At 47.4% G+C, this 15,013-nt stretch overlaps 1 protein-coding gene across 6 annotated transcripts in view; it reads right to left on the reverse strand.

Annotated features, from left to right (window-relative positions):
* Window positions 1–2,463: 2,463 nt before the first annotated feature.
* Window positions 2,464–15,013, reverse strand: part of otoa (otoancorin) — a 40,777-nt gene continuing 28,227 nt past the window's right edge. For 4 of the 6 annotated variants that reach the window (XM_033040590.1, XM_033040591.1, XM_033040593.1 and 1 more), the window contains 6 exons: window positions 14,532–14,687; window positions 12,209–12,351; window positions 9,260–9,396; window positions 5,321–5,418; window positions 4,228–4,390; window positions 2,464–2,889 (listed from right to left, as the gene is read on the reverse strand). In XM_033040590.1, the coding sequence (XP_032896481.1) occupies window positions 2,786–2,889; window positions 4,228–4,390; window positions 5,321–5,418; window positions 9,260–9,396; window positions 12,209–12,351; window positions 14,532–14,687 (801 nt within the window). In that variant the 3' untranslated portion in view covers window positions 2,464–2,785. Of the gene's footprint in view, window positions 2,890–4,227; window positions 4,391–5,320; window positions 5,419–9,259; window positions 9,397–12,208; window positions 12,352–14,531; window positions 14,688–15,013 lie in introns of those variants that run through there. The other 2 variants (XR_004415334.1, XR_004415333.1) reach the window with 2 other exon arrangements.

The raw sequence follows: 15,013 nt of genomic DNA on the forward strand, positions 1-15,013 counted from the left end.
CTCCATAGATGGGACACTGAGTTTCCCCAGCACTTTGTCTTTTGTTCAGCATTATATTTGACTTTTCTTCTTAAGATTACATTGTTTTTTTTTGGTTTTTCACCATCTAAAAGATAGTCTGTTCTGGCCTTTTTGATAAGCTTTGCTCCATCCACTTGGCAAAAATATTTCCTTTGCAGTTTAATGTTTCCTGTTGAACACGGATGCTCACGCCTTGCCATTTGAGTTCCTGCCCGATAATCTGTGTCTTTAAACGTTTAGCCAACCTCTGAGCTAGGTCAATAATTTGCATCAATTCCAAAAACCCAGACTGCCAACACGTGATAGACTTTATCGAAAATCTTCTGTAAATCCCTATAAATAATATTTAAAATCTATACTATGTTAGCCATCCCACAAAAAATAATTCTGCCAGGTTCATCAGATATAAGCAATGCTTTGAAAATCCCTGAAGGGTCCCGACCTAAAACGTCATCTGTCCATTCCCTCTACATACATTGCCTGAACCCCGTTGAGTTCCTCCAGCACTTTGTGTATTTTTAACTGACTGTTCCAGCAGCTGCAGTTCCTTGTTGAGTTTAGAGAAATAGCGTGGAAACAGGTCCTTTGGCCTACCGAATCCACGATGACAGCTATCCCAACCTCCTTACACTATCCTACACACTCTAGGGACAATTTACAATACCAAGCCAATTAACCAACAAACATGTATGTCTTTGGAGTGTGGGAGGAGATCCCGGAGAAAACCCACGGGAAGAACAAACAAACTCCGTACAGACAGCACCCATAGTCAGGATCGGCCAGAGCCTCTGGCACTATAATAATAATAATACATTTTATTTAATGGGCGCCTTTCAGACATCAGATTCAGACATCGCAGACTATAAGGCAGCAACTCTACCGCTGCACCACCATGCCATCTCCTTTTCACTGCGCCATTGTAAAATCTCCTAAACATATGTTCTCCGCCTCTCTCCGACATAAGTTCTGAGAGCATCTTGCACTACTCTTTCTCCGATTCCAGCAGATCTCCTGCACGTCGACCTGATTCTGAAGTACTAACCTGAATGGAAACAAGCCCTTCGGCCCAACTTGCCCATGCCGTCCAAGATACCACATGTAATCTAGTCCCATTTGCCCACTTTTGGCCTATTTCCCTCTAAACCTTTCCTATCCACGTTCCTGTCTAAAAGTATTTTAAATGGTGTCATTCTACCCGTCTCAACCACTGCTGAGGACAGGTGGATCTGCTATAATTAGTTATAATACGATTTTGATCTCAAATTAGAGAACCATTTAAAGGTTACGTTGTAAATTGACAACGTTTTGAATCTGAGGAATTCATTGCTACAGGCGCAGATTGACAGATTCCTGATCAGTAAGGGTATCAGGATTATGGGAAGAAGGCAGGATATTTTGATTGACAGATTACTGATTAGTAAAGGTATCAGGGGATACCTTTTGGGAGAAGGCAAGAGAATGGGGTGAGAGGGAAAGATAGATCAGCCATGATTGAATTGATGGGCCAAATGGCCTCATTATGCTCCTACAACTTATGAACATATAAACAGAAGAATCCCCGTCTTGGAAAAAGCCTGTCCCCTGTAATCTCCCCGCAGTAACCAGGTATTATTGTCTCTTAAGAACACAGTCTGCAAATTTCAACACAAACTGACAGGCATTCGCTTCCAATGACACTGCTGCAATAATACTTTATTAAACAGTGCAACGGCTTGCGGAAGTAAAACTATAAACTTATAGCTATTGAAAAGACCTTTATTTTTAAGAACATACAAAAGTATAAGCATAATGCCAAGTTAAACTAATCTCCGTCTGTACATGATCTATATCCCTCCTTTCCCTGCCGATCTAAAAGCCTCAGAAACACCATTATGGCATCTGCCTCCACCAACACCTCTGGCAGTGTGTTCCAGGTACCCACCACTCTGATGTAAAAAACCTGTCCTGCACATCTCCTTTAGACTTGGTCCTTCTCACCTTGAAAATGGCGCAGAGACAAAAAAAAACTTATTGCAAGTCTGAAACTCCCTAGCCCTTTAATCCCATTTCCCCCCCCATTAATTTATAATGCAATTTTCTATAACACAAGGTTTTGTAGTAACACATCTATGGCATGATAGCAGAACTACCTGCAATACATTCTCAGCCGATAAGGTCATATATGTTTGAGCCACGCTTTGTGTGACATATGATGGGAGAGGGATGGAGGAGCGAGGGAGTGCCGCAATGTCAGGGGAGCATTTTTGTGGGTATGATATTAAACCAAGCCCTTATCTGCCTTCTCACTCAGATGTATTAAGATCAAAAGAACTGGCGATGTTTCGGGTCAGGACCATTCTTCAGACTGATTAACCGGGGGGTCCCAACCTGAAATGTCACCCATCCTTTCTCTACAGAGATGCTGCCTGACCCGCTGAGTCATTCCAGCATTTTGTGTCAATCTTTTGTATAAATCAGCATCTGCAGTTCCTTGTTCCTATATTTTGGAAATATATCACCCTTCCTTCACTATCGCTGGGTCAAAATCCTGGAACTCTCTCCCTATCAGTATGCACACCTCCAGGACTGCAGTGCTTCAAGGCAGCAGCTCACCACCACCACCTTCCCATGGGCAACGAGGGATTGGCAATTACACGCTGGCTAAGCCTGTGAACCTCACATCCCCTGAAGAATGTGAGAATATCCTTCTGGAGATTCACTAGTCTACGTCTTTGCAATTACTATATTATATTGATATCTACACTAGTTGACCATTAGTATGTTACTATGTACAAATATTATGCGCTAGGATTTGGCAATAGTCTGCAAAATACACAGCTGTGAAGGCAGCCCAGAGCAGGAAGCACATCTCACCACGGTATGCTGAACCTGTAGAAGAGTGCGGTTAAAGAAAGGAATTGTTAGACATAGGAAACACATCAACTGAACACTAAAATTATTCTTAACCTGTATTTGTTTGACAGTACAATAAAACACTGTGAATCCGTCCTGCTTGGACTTTGGTAGTGCCGGACAGAATTCCCAGATAATCGCATGTTATTTTACAATATTCAAATGCAATTTTTATTCACTTTTAAAAAAAAAGGTGAACCTGTTAAGTTAAAAGAGAGATAGACACAAAACACTGGAGTAACTCAGTGGATCAGGCAGCATCTCTGGAGAATAGATGACATTTTGTGTCGGAAACAGAACTAGATAAGCTTAAAGGTAGGTTGAAACCAGGGCTCCAGTGAGTGGATGGTCAAGGGGGAACTGGGGCCACAGTGGGTAGATGGAGAGATGGGAAATGGGACCACAATGAGTGACTTCACCTGGTAAGCCAAATGCCAAATTATTCCTGATCAATTCCAACCATAATCCCGTCCCTCAGAGTTCCTTTAAATAAGGAGGCACAACTGGTAGAGCTGCTGACTCACAGCTCCAGAGATCAGGTTCAATCCTGACTTCAGGTGCTGTCTGTGCGGAGTTTGCACGCTCTTCCTGCTACTGCATGGGTTTCTCCAGGTGCTCCCACATCCCAAGATGTGCGGTGTTTGTAGGTTAATTGCCCTTCTGTAAATTGCCTGTGGTGTGTAGGGAATGGATGTGAAAGTGGGATAACACAGAATTAGTAGGAACGGGTGATCTATGATCGGCACGGAATTGGTGGGACAAACGGCTTGTTCTGTAAACTGTGTGAAGTGTGTGTGTTCTCCCTGTGACCACATGGGTTTCCTCCCACATCCCAAAGACGTGAGGGGGTTTGTGGATTAATCGGCCTTTAAATTGCCCCTAGTGTGTAGGGAGTGGATGTGAAAGTGGGTTAATAGAACTAGTGTGAACGGGTGATCAATGGTTAGCAGATGCTCAGTGAGGTGAAGGGCCTGTTCCCATGCTGAATCTTTAATACCTTAAACTAAAAGTGTGTGTTTTGTAAACAGTGTGGAGTTTACATGTTCTTCCAGTAACCGCACGCTTTTCCTGCGGTTGCTCCAGTTTCCTCCCACAACCTAAAGACATGAGGAGTTTGTGGATTGATTGGCCTCTGTAAATTGCCCCTAATGTGTAGGGAGTGGATGAGAATGTGGGATTACATAGAACTAGAGTGAACAGGTGATAGATGGTTAGCACGGACCTGTACCTCGCTGTGTAAATGACAATAAATTCATCTTGACTCGACTTGATAGAATGAGTGAAGCTCTGCTCAGAGACTGTTGGCCACGTTACCTGTGAGTGGGGCAGTGGACAGGGGCGTCTCGTTGGAATCGCCTCCATCCCTGGCAGCCTGCAGCCCAGCGAGCTGCTCCCGGTTCAGAGCGGCTTCTTGGGCCGCTGTCACAGCCGCTGAGTTCTCTGGCCCCAGCTTCTTCAGCTGCTCCGGAGAGAGTTCCTGCAATAAAACAAAACCGCACACACATAACCCAGCCACCGATTGCAGGTCCGGACTTACTCCGCAAGCCGGACAGCCTCCATGTAGGGTGAACAGAGGCAAGTGCTCGGCACACCGGAACCAGGATGGTGAGAAATGAAACAAGTTTTAGGTTGTGGAGAAAGTTGGGGGGGAGTGGTGGGTTGGAGATGGTTTGTGGGAGCAGAGGTTAAAAGGAGAGTCTGTGTTAGGGTGGAAAATGCATGGAGCACATTACACGAGTGGAGGTGGTGCCGGCATGTGCAGTCACATCCAGCGCAGAAATAGGCCCTTCGGCCCACTGAGTCCACACCGATCAACTGCTGCCATCAAATACGCACTTATACTGTACCTGCATTAATGCCATTATTTCTTTATTTCTCCCCATATTCACATCAACTCCCCTCCCAATTCCTCCCGCCCACCCAAAGAATCTACCACTCACCTGCAATTATTCACAGCCAATTTCCCACTGGGAAATGGAGGGATATGGATCACACGCAGGCAAAGATCAGTTTAACTTGGCATCATGTTCAGCATTGACTGATAAGCCAGTTCCTTTGTATACTTTTCTTTTGTCATTACAAACAAATCCAACTCAAAATGGTCTAGTTTTAGTTTAGTTTTCATTTAGAAATTTGACAACAGAAACAGGCACTTTGACCCACAGAGTCCACACCGATCAACTACGTTATCTTATCTTCTCATCCAATCCCTACACGGCAGGGATAATTTTACTCAGCCGAGTAAACATTGGGGGGGGGGGGGGGTGTCTGGAAACGCTGGTTCAGAGGCAGCTGTGTCACTCACCTGCTCCCTGTACTACATATGTTACCTGCACTAACGCTGCCCATCCCCTCTCCCCACCAACCTTTGCCCAGATCCGGCACAAAGCCCTGACGGTCTCCTCACCTTGAACACGTGGGTGGGGAGTATGGCCATGGCCGCTGGCGTGAAGTAGGGCATCAAGTCAGGTACCAGCAGCTTCAGCTCCTCTCCACTCATTCCGGCTGTGAAAGGTTCAACAGTAAGGAGTGAGCCCAGAGAGTTTAATTGTCATATGTACCGAACAATGAGACGATATAATACTTGCTGCAGCTTAACAAACCCAATAACGTAATACACAGATAAATATAATGCTTTAAACATTCAATAAATTAATAACCATCATTAGTCTTAAAGTGGAAAATTATATGTTCTTGATCAGTAAGGGTGTCAAAGGTCATGGCACGAGAATGGCATTGAGAAGGAATGTTAGTTCAGCCATGATTCAATAATGGAGTAAACATGATGGGCCAAATGGTCTAATTCTGCTCCTAAGACGTATGAACATATAATACTAGTGCAAAAACTAAAGTCTGTAGCGTAATCAAAGACAGTGTGGGACGAAGGGCCTGATTGTGTATTGTACAACTACCAGAGAAAGTGCAAACATCCTCTCCACACCCACTCCGTCAAGACCATGGAGAATTTTAGAACTCTGCCCTGAACTAGACTTCTTTGGATCTATTAGTAACCTCAAATAGGTCCCCTGAAATATTCAAAGCAGTATTAGGATGATATAAATCCAGGACAAACAGGATATCCTTGTTTCTTAATGGGACCTCAAGCAGAACATAGAACACAGAACAGTGCAGCACTGGAACAGGCCCTTCATCCCACAATGTCCGTGCCGAACATGATGCCAAGTTAAACTAATCTCAACTGCCTGCGTGTGATCCACATCCCTCCGTTCCCTGCATATCCATTTGCAGCTTTGAACTGCTCCTGACACCTTGCATTACAACATTGAAAGAGGAAGCAGCAATTACAGGAGTCTTTGGAGAGGGTGCAGAGGTTTACCAGAATGCTTCCTGGATTAGCGGGTATTAGTTATAACAAGCAGATGGACAAACTTGGATAGCTTTCTTTGGAGTGTTGGAGGTTTACGGGAGACCTGATAGAAGTGGATAGAATCATGAGAGGCATAGATAGGGTAGATAGAACATTGTTTCCCAGGGTGGAAATGTCAAAGACAAAAGGACATAGCTTTAAGGTCCGAGGGAAAAAATTTAAAGATGTGCGGGGCAATCTTTTTTTATTGAGGCAGATACGATAGTGGCGTTCAAGAGGCTATTATGAATGGAGGGATATGTGTCAGCAGCAGGGAGAAGGTAGTAGTTTTTAGGTTGAGGCCCTTCTTCAGACTGAAGAAGGGACTCAACCCGAAACGTCACCCATTCCTTCTCTCTAGAGATACTGCCTGTCCCGCTGTTACTCCAGCTTTTTGAGTCTAACTGCTAACTTTTTGAGTCTAACTTAGCAGGTCAGACAGCATCCATGTTCACCAGAGATGTTGCTGGACCCACTGAGTTATTCCGGCACGTTGTGTCATTTTTCTGTAAACCAGCATCTGCAGTTTCTACATCATGTTCAGCAGTTCTGGTTTTCCCATTACAGGAAGATGTGGAGGCTTTGGAGAGGGCGCAGAAGAGGTTTGCCAAAACACTGTCTGGATTAGAGGGTATTAGCAGAAAGGAGAGATTGGACAGACTTAGTTGTTTTCTCTAGAACGTAAAAGGGTTAGGGGTGGCGGGCCTGATAGAAGTTTAATAAGAAATGGTGGTCCAAAGGGACTATTCCTGTGCTGTACTCTTCTATGTTCTCTCCTCCTCCCCCCCATTTGATTATTGGTGCCCTACATTGGATACCTCCTTCATTGGGGAGTCCTTAATAGCATATGCAACAACACTACCAGCTGCTGGTGGGGAAGGGATATGCTGGCACTAGGAACTGTAGATAGAGTCATAGTGATACAGCGTGGAAACAGGCCCTTCACCCAACTTGCCCACACCGGCCAATATGTCCCAGCTACACTAGTCCCTCCTGCCCCCGTTTGGTCCACATCCTTCCAAAGCTGTCCTTTCCATGTACCTGTCTAACTGTTTCCTAAATATTAGTTTTTTAACGATTTTTAAAGGTCGACTGACTGCCCAGTGCCTACCCTGAGTAATTACTCATGGCATGTGCCTGCAACCTCTATACTCAATGCTCTGACTGATGAAGCCCAAGATGCTGGAAACTCAAGCCAAACACAAAGGAGGAACTCAGCGGGTCTGGCCTGGCAGCATCTATGGAGATGACTTTTTTTTTAGACACTTCCCCAGGTAGGTTCCCTCACCCTTCTTCTCCGGTTCTCAGCGGAAAAGGGGGAGATGCAACGAGACCTGGGTGTCATGGTACACCAGTCATTAAAAGTAGGCATGCAGGTGCAGCAGGCAGTGAAGAAGGCGAATGGTATGTTAGCATTCATAGCAAAAGGATTTGAGTATAGGAGCAGGGAGGTTCTACTGCAGTTGTACAGGGTCTTGGTGAGACCACACCTGGAGTATTACGTACAGTTTTGGTCTCCTAATCTGAGGAAAGACATTCTTGCCATAGAGGGAGTACAGAGAAGGTTCACCAGACTGATTCTTGGGATGTCAGGACTTTCATATGATGAAAGACTGGATAGACTCGGTTTGTACTCGCTAGAATTTAGAAGATTGAGGGGGGATCTTATAGAAACTTACAAAATTCTTAAGGGGTTGGACAGGCTAGATGCAGGAAGATTGTTTCCGATGTTGGGGAAGTCTAGAACAAGGGGTCACAGTTTAAGGATAAGGGGGAAATCTTTTAGGACCGAGATGAGGAAAACATTTTTCACACAGAGAGTGGTGAATCTCTGGAACTCTCTGCCACAGAGGGTAGTTGAGGCCAGTTCATTGGCTATATTTAAGAGGGAGTTAGATGTGGCCCTTGTGGCTAAAGGGATCAGGGGGTATGGAGAGAAGGCAGGTACGGGATACTGAGTTGGATGATCAGCCATGATCATATTGAATGGCGGTGCAGGCTCGAAGGGCCGAATGGCCTACTCCTGCACCTATTTTCTATGTTTCTATGTTCTCTTGATCCTCGGGTTCCAAGTATCCCTCAGTTCCACCTACTGTCTTTGGTCTGTTATAGGGGCAATTTTAAGGCAACTCACAATCGAAGGCATCGGGCCCCACCAGCCAGATTTGAACTCGACAACGGGTGCTCTCTGTACGGCATTTGTACGTTCTCCCTGTGACCGTTTCACCGGGTGCTTCGGTTTCCTCCCGCATCCCAAAGACGTACAGGTTTGTAGGTGAATTGACTATGGTAAAATTGTAAATTGTTGTGTGTGTGTGTGTGTGTGTGTGTGTGTGTGTGTGTGTGTGTGTGTGTGTGTGTGTGTGTGTGTGTGTGTGTGTGAGAGAGAGATAGTGTTGGTGTGTAGGGATCGCTGGTTGGAGCAGACTGGGTAGGCCGATGGGCCTGTTTCCACGCTGTATCTCTAAACGAAATAAACTAAATTAAACTATATAAAAATTTGAGAGGCATAGGAAGGGTAGACAGTCAGAACCTTTTTGAAGGCCATGGCTTTAAGATGAGATGGACAAAGTTTAAAGGATATATACAGAGCAAGTTTGTTTTACACCAAGAGCAGTGGGTGCCTGGAATGGGCCGCAGGGGTGGTGGTGGAGGCAGATACAATTGTGGTGTTTAAGAGGCATTTAGATGGGCACATGGATATGCGAGGAATGGAGGGATATGGATCGCGTGCAAGTAGAGGAGATTAGTTTAACTTGGCATCATGTTCGGCAGGGACATTGCAGTGTTGCTCGACGTTTAATGGAAGCTTGAAGAATGACTAAAAGATTTGTCTCCACATTGCGGCTCTGTAACTTTATGATTCTTCTCCAAACAGATCTGAAATCCGTCTGCCCAGCGCCATTTGGATATCTCCCGTGATTGCCATCTCTGCCCCGTCCCTGGTCCCCGCTCACGGTCACCACCTCGCTCTCTGACCTGCCACTGTCCCGACCTCCCACAGGACAAAGCCGTGCCATTGGCCAACGTCGCCGAACACCTCCCTCGCCTTCCTCAGCAGCCGCCGCAGGACCTGTGCCTCGCAGGCCAGCTCGCCCACCCTCGCCGCTGCAACGCTGCAAGAGGGAGAGGCCGGTTAATAGACGCAACAGTCACGTTACATGTACGAGGAACGACCGCAGATGCTCCCTCCACTCCCCCTCCCTCTGTGTGACTCGGACGCCCACAACACTGACCGTGATTCAGGCTGCACCTGTACAAAGCACCCTGCTGGGATGCATCACAGCTTGATCAACCCACAAAGCACTAGAGAAACAGCACAGTATGAACATTGAATTACCCAACTTCAAGTAATCCATCCCCCCCACAAATCCCCTTTCTTTCCTGCGTCTCCTATCCCAGAGTTCTCCCATAGACCACCCCTCCTCCCCTGGTTACCCAACTCCATTCCCCTTCCTCTCCCATTCCCCAGTCCCCCATTTCCCTTTTATCTCCCCTCTTTGCCCTTCCCATCCCCTACCACACCCTCCCTCCGGCTTTACATTTCACTCACCTTTGTTTCTCCTTATCTGACACTCTTTTGAGTCGTTTTCATCTCTAGCCCTTGTCACTTACTCCACCTATCTGCCAATCACCCCTCCCCCCTCACCTGTATCCACCTATCACTTGCCAGGCTCTATCCCGCCCGCCGTCTGTGGAATTCTCCGCCTCAGAGGGCGGTGGAGGCAGGTTCTCTGGATGCTTTCAAGAGAGAGCTAGATAGGGCTCTTAAAAATAGGGGATATGGGGAGAAGGCAGGAACGGGGTACTGATTGTGGATGATCAGCCATGATCACATTGAATGGCGGTGCTGGCTCGAAGGGCCAAATAGCCTACTCCTGCACCTATTGTCTATTGTCTCTCGGGTTTCAGGTTTCCCTTCCTCAATCCAATCAGAATGAAGAAGGGTCCCGACCCAAAGCGTCGCTCCACATATGCTGCCTGACCCTCTGAGTTCCTCCAGCACTTTGTGTTATGCTTGATTCCAGCATCTGCAGTTCCCTATGCCTACATCACAACTTGGTTTGGCAACTTATCAAACCACTAACAGTCCTCCCATATCTAAGGTGTGGTTTTGATTTCCCAACCTGCCTCATTGTGAACTTTTAACTTTTTTAAATCTGAATTTTCGTTGCAAATTTAATGCCACAACACTGTAACACTATATTCTGCACTCTGGTAATTTTTCTCTTCAGACTACCTGTTGTACTTCAATATGGGTTGATTATACTCATGTATAGTATGGTTTGACCGGATAGCACACAAACAAAGATTTTCACTGTATCTTAGTACATGTGGCAATAATAAACAGGTCCACCACAGATTTTCCAGCACCCTTTGTTCCAGAGCATTGCTGGATTATCCGTTTTGCCAGACCGACAGAGGTCATGGCCTCCAAGAGAAAATGAACTGCACCAGAATGGTCTGTTGAGGCGCCGATAAACCGGCCCGCAAAGTCCGCCTTGGAAGTTGGCAATGGGAACAGATCTGCCGGCTCTGGCTGGGCCGGAGTTCCAAAGCCCCAGCCACAGGGGGCAAGTTGACCCGCCGATCATCCATGGAAGTCCCGATGAGGTCCAGATCGGCCGCATCACACAGCCTGGGGGCCACGTTTGAGGGTAAATTTCAAGTTCGCTCTTGTAATTTTTCCGGATTAAAGGAGGTGCCAGTTGCCGGAAAATCAGTGGTGGACCCGGACCCTTCCCTTCCAGGAGAACTTTCAACCCCCACCCAATCATCATTTTCCAACACGGACAATGGTCCCAGATTGTGGTGTGCTCAGAGGCTTCCCTGACCGCCTGTCTTATAGGCTTCCTCGCTCTGATGGTCGCCTCTCCGAATGTATCTGCTGCCAAGATCTCATCTGAAGAGTCTCTCTGCCTCCGCCACCCTTCAGGCAGTGTGTTCCATATAAGAACCACCGTCTAAATATAGAACACGGAGCATAGCACAGTACTGCACAGGAACTGTCCCTCAATGTCCATGCCTAACATGAGGCCTTGTTCTCCTCTGCCTGCACATGATCCCGATCGCCCCAATTACAACAAGGATGTGGAGGCTTTAGAAAGGGTGCAGAAGAGGTTTACCAGAATGCTGCCTGGATTAGGTGCGAGTTATAAGGAGAGGTTTACAGACTGGGAAGCAGATATAATAGTGGTCATAGTTGCCATTAAGCTATAGCCATGTCTAACATTTTTAATATTTTAGTTTTTATCTGTCTGTACTTTTGTAGGTGGGATTTGATACGTAGAAGGGGTGTGTTTATTTTTAGAGGAGACTAGCGCAGACTCATAGATTAGGAGTCAGTTGGGTCTTGGAAGGTTGGTGAGAATACAGTCTTTTGATCACGACACACGACATGATCACGACACACACAAGTTAATGAGACAACATACTTTTATAGGACAAAACTTTCATATGATTTATATGACATGAATTGAACAGCGATTAAGAATGGAAAGTGATGGATTATTTCTTTGCTATGTACTACTTCAATAAACGACTAATTAATCAAGAAAGGCACAGCGTTTGGAAGATTCGTTTTTACTATCTTAAGTGTGTCGTGAGTGCGTAAACTATACCTCATAACCATCCCAGAGTAGTAATGGCTATCGAAGTTGGACTTTGAGAACGTCATAAAGACTGCCATTATAGTGGTAAGAGGCTTTTACATGGGCACATGGATTTGCAGGGAATGGAGGGAAATGGATCATGTACAGGCAGAGAAGATTAGTTTAACTTGGCATCATGTTCAGCATGGACATAGTGGGCCGAAGGGTCTGTTCCTGTGCTGTACTGTTCTGTGTTCTATATTAAACAGGCACAACCCCTGGGTATCGGGCACGCTGTGGACAGAGAGAGCTGAGGCTTGTAAAGCGGTCTCCCTACCTGTAGGCGGCAGTGCTCACGGAGTCGAGCTCAGGGCCGGTCATCGCGCACAGCAATCTGTCAAGCCCAGCCAGGTCCCAGCCGGACAGAGCTTCGACTGGCAGGCCAGAGTCGTGGAGAAACCCTTCCAACAATGACCTAACCTGCCGAGCGAGAGCAGACACATAAATGTACAACAACTCACATTCTCAAAACACCTGTACTTCAGCAAAATAGCCGAAGGCCCCAATAGATCACCAAACTCGGTAACCTGGGCATCGACCCCTCCCTCTGCAACTGGATACTGGACTTTCTAACCAACAGACCCCAGTCTGTTAGGTTAGACAAGCACACCTCTTCAACCCTCACCCTGGACACCGGCGTTCCACAGGGCTGTGTGCTGAGCCCCCTCCTCTACTCCCTCTTCACCTATGACTGCACACCTGTACATGGTACTAACACCATCATCAAGTATGCAGATGATACAACGGTGATTGGCCTCATCAGCAACAACGATGAGTCGGCCTACAGGGAGGAGGTCCAGCACTTAGCAGCATGGTGCGCTGACAACAACCTGGCCCTTAACTCCAAGAAGACCAAGGAGCTCATTGTAGACTTCAGGAAGTCCAGGGGCGGCACGCACACCCCCATCCACATTAACGGGACGGAGGTGGAACGTGTTTCTAGCTTCAGGTTCCTGGGAGTCAACATCTCCGATGACCTCTCTTGGACCCACAATACCTCAACTCTGATCAAGAAGGCTCACCAGCGTCTCTTCTTCCTGAGGAGACTGAAGAAGGTCCATCTGTCTCCTCAGATCCTGGTGAACTTCTACCGCTGCACCATCGAGAGCATCCTTACCAACTGCATCACAGTATGGTATGGCAACTGCTCTGTCTCCGACCGGAAGGCATTGCAGAGGGTGGTGAAAATTGCCCAACGCATCACCGGTTCCTCGCTCCCCTCCATTGAGTCTGTCCAAAGCAAGCGTTGTCTGCGGAGGGCGCTCAGCATCGCCAAGGACTGCTCTCACCCCAACCATGGACTGTTTACCCTCCTACCATCCGGGAGGCATTACAGGTCTCTCCGTTGCCGAACCAGCAGGTCCAGGAACAGCTTCTTCCCGGCGGCTGTCACTCTACTCAACAACGTACCTCGGTGACTGCCAATCACCCCCCCACCCCCCGGACACTTATTATCACTTATTATTATTTATTTAAATCATTTGCTATGTCGCTCTTCCAGGGAGATGCTAAATGCATTTCGTTGTCTCTGTACTGTACACTGACAATGACAATTAAAATTGAATCTGAATCTGAATCTGAGATAATTTAGAATCATATAGCATGGAAACAGGCCCTTCGGCCCAACTCATTTATGCCAACCAAAGGCCCCATCTAAACTAGTCCCATTGCCCACATCTGACCCAACTCCTAAATCCTGTGTATGAATGAACTGCAGATGCCGGTTTACACCAAAGATAGACCCAAAATGCTGGAGTAACTCAACAGGTCAGGTGGCATTTCTGGAGAAAAGGAATAGGTGACGTTTTGTGTCGGATACCTTCTTCAGACTGACAATCTGACTCAGTACAAATAAGGGTTCCGACCCGAAACGTCACCTCATTTTCACCGGAGATGCTGCCTGACCCGCTGAGTTACTCTGGCACCTTATGTTTTTTTTCCGAAAATCTAGTATCTGTAATTCCCCTGTGTCTGAATTTCAGTGTTCCACTACAAAATCTCAAAGTTCTCCTCTCTCCGGTGGGGGCTTTGTGAGACCCTCTCGCACTGCTACCCTTCTGTGATTCCTGATGCTGAAGTAGAAACAAAGAAATGCAGATGCTGGTTTAATGGTTTATACCAAATCTAGACACAAAGTGCTGGAGTAACTTAACGGGTCAGACAGAATCTCTGGGTCCTGACCCGGAACATCACTCATCCTTTTTTCTCCAGAGGTACTGCCTGACCTGCTGTGTTACACCAGCACTTTATGTCCACCTATCATTTGCCAGGTTTTGTCCAGCCCCCACCTCTCTTATCCAGCTTTCTTCCTCCTTCCCCCCCCCCCACCCCTCCACAACGCAATTGGCGTACAATCTCAGTTGATGCTGCCCGTCGCTGGGCTGTGCGGCAGCACGTTCCGTGATGGGACCACCCCAGCAGTAAGGAACCCCCCGTCCCCCTGCGGTGGGACGCCCCACGGTCGGTTCCCCCCTGCAGTCAGTCCCACCAGCCGCCTGCAGTCATCCACCCCCTCCCACCAGCCCTCTGCAGTCAGCCCCGCCCGGTGGTGGTGGGCAGCCTCCGGGATGGGGAGCTCCGTGGACAGACGCCCCGCATACCTGTGGTGGAGACCACTGCCGGTGCCGGATCAGTGCCGCCACAGTGTCGGTGGAGCCGAGCTCGAGTTCCCGGATTTCACTCTGGTTCAGAGAGAGTGCAATGTGGCCGAGCGCCCGTACCTGGTGCTTCCTCCAGCTCCGCACTGGACCCCATACCTGCAGACAGGGTGTCCAACGTTAGCGCGTGTTCAACAGCCACTTGGGCAAAACACTGGAGAGATACACCTACCCCGAGGGGGGGGGGGGGGGGGGGCACAAAGGATGATCAGAACTGCTCTATAATCCAGGCATGACCCTTCTCCTGTCTTTCCTCATCCATCATTGTGACCCTCTGTCCCCCCTTGAATCTCCATCCTCCCCTGAACTGTTTCTTTACTGTTCCTATTGACATGTAGTGGAGATGTTCTTAGGGCAGCACAGTGGTGCAGTGGTAGAGTTGCTGCCTTACAGCAACAGAGATCTGGGTTTGATCCTGACTTTGG

This window comes from Amblyraja radiata, chromosome 22 (genome assembly GCF_010909765.2).
Source record: "Amblyraja radiata isolate CabotCenter1 chromosome 22, sAmbRad1.1.pri, whole genome shotgun sequence".
Lineage (NCBI taxonomy): Eukaryota > Metazoa > Chordata > Chondrichthyes > Rajiformes > Rajidae > Amblyraja > Amblyraja radiata.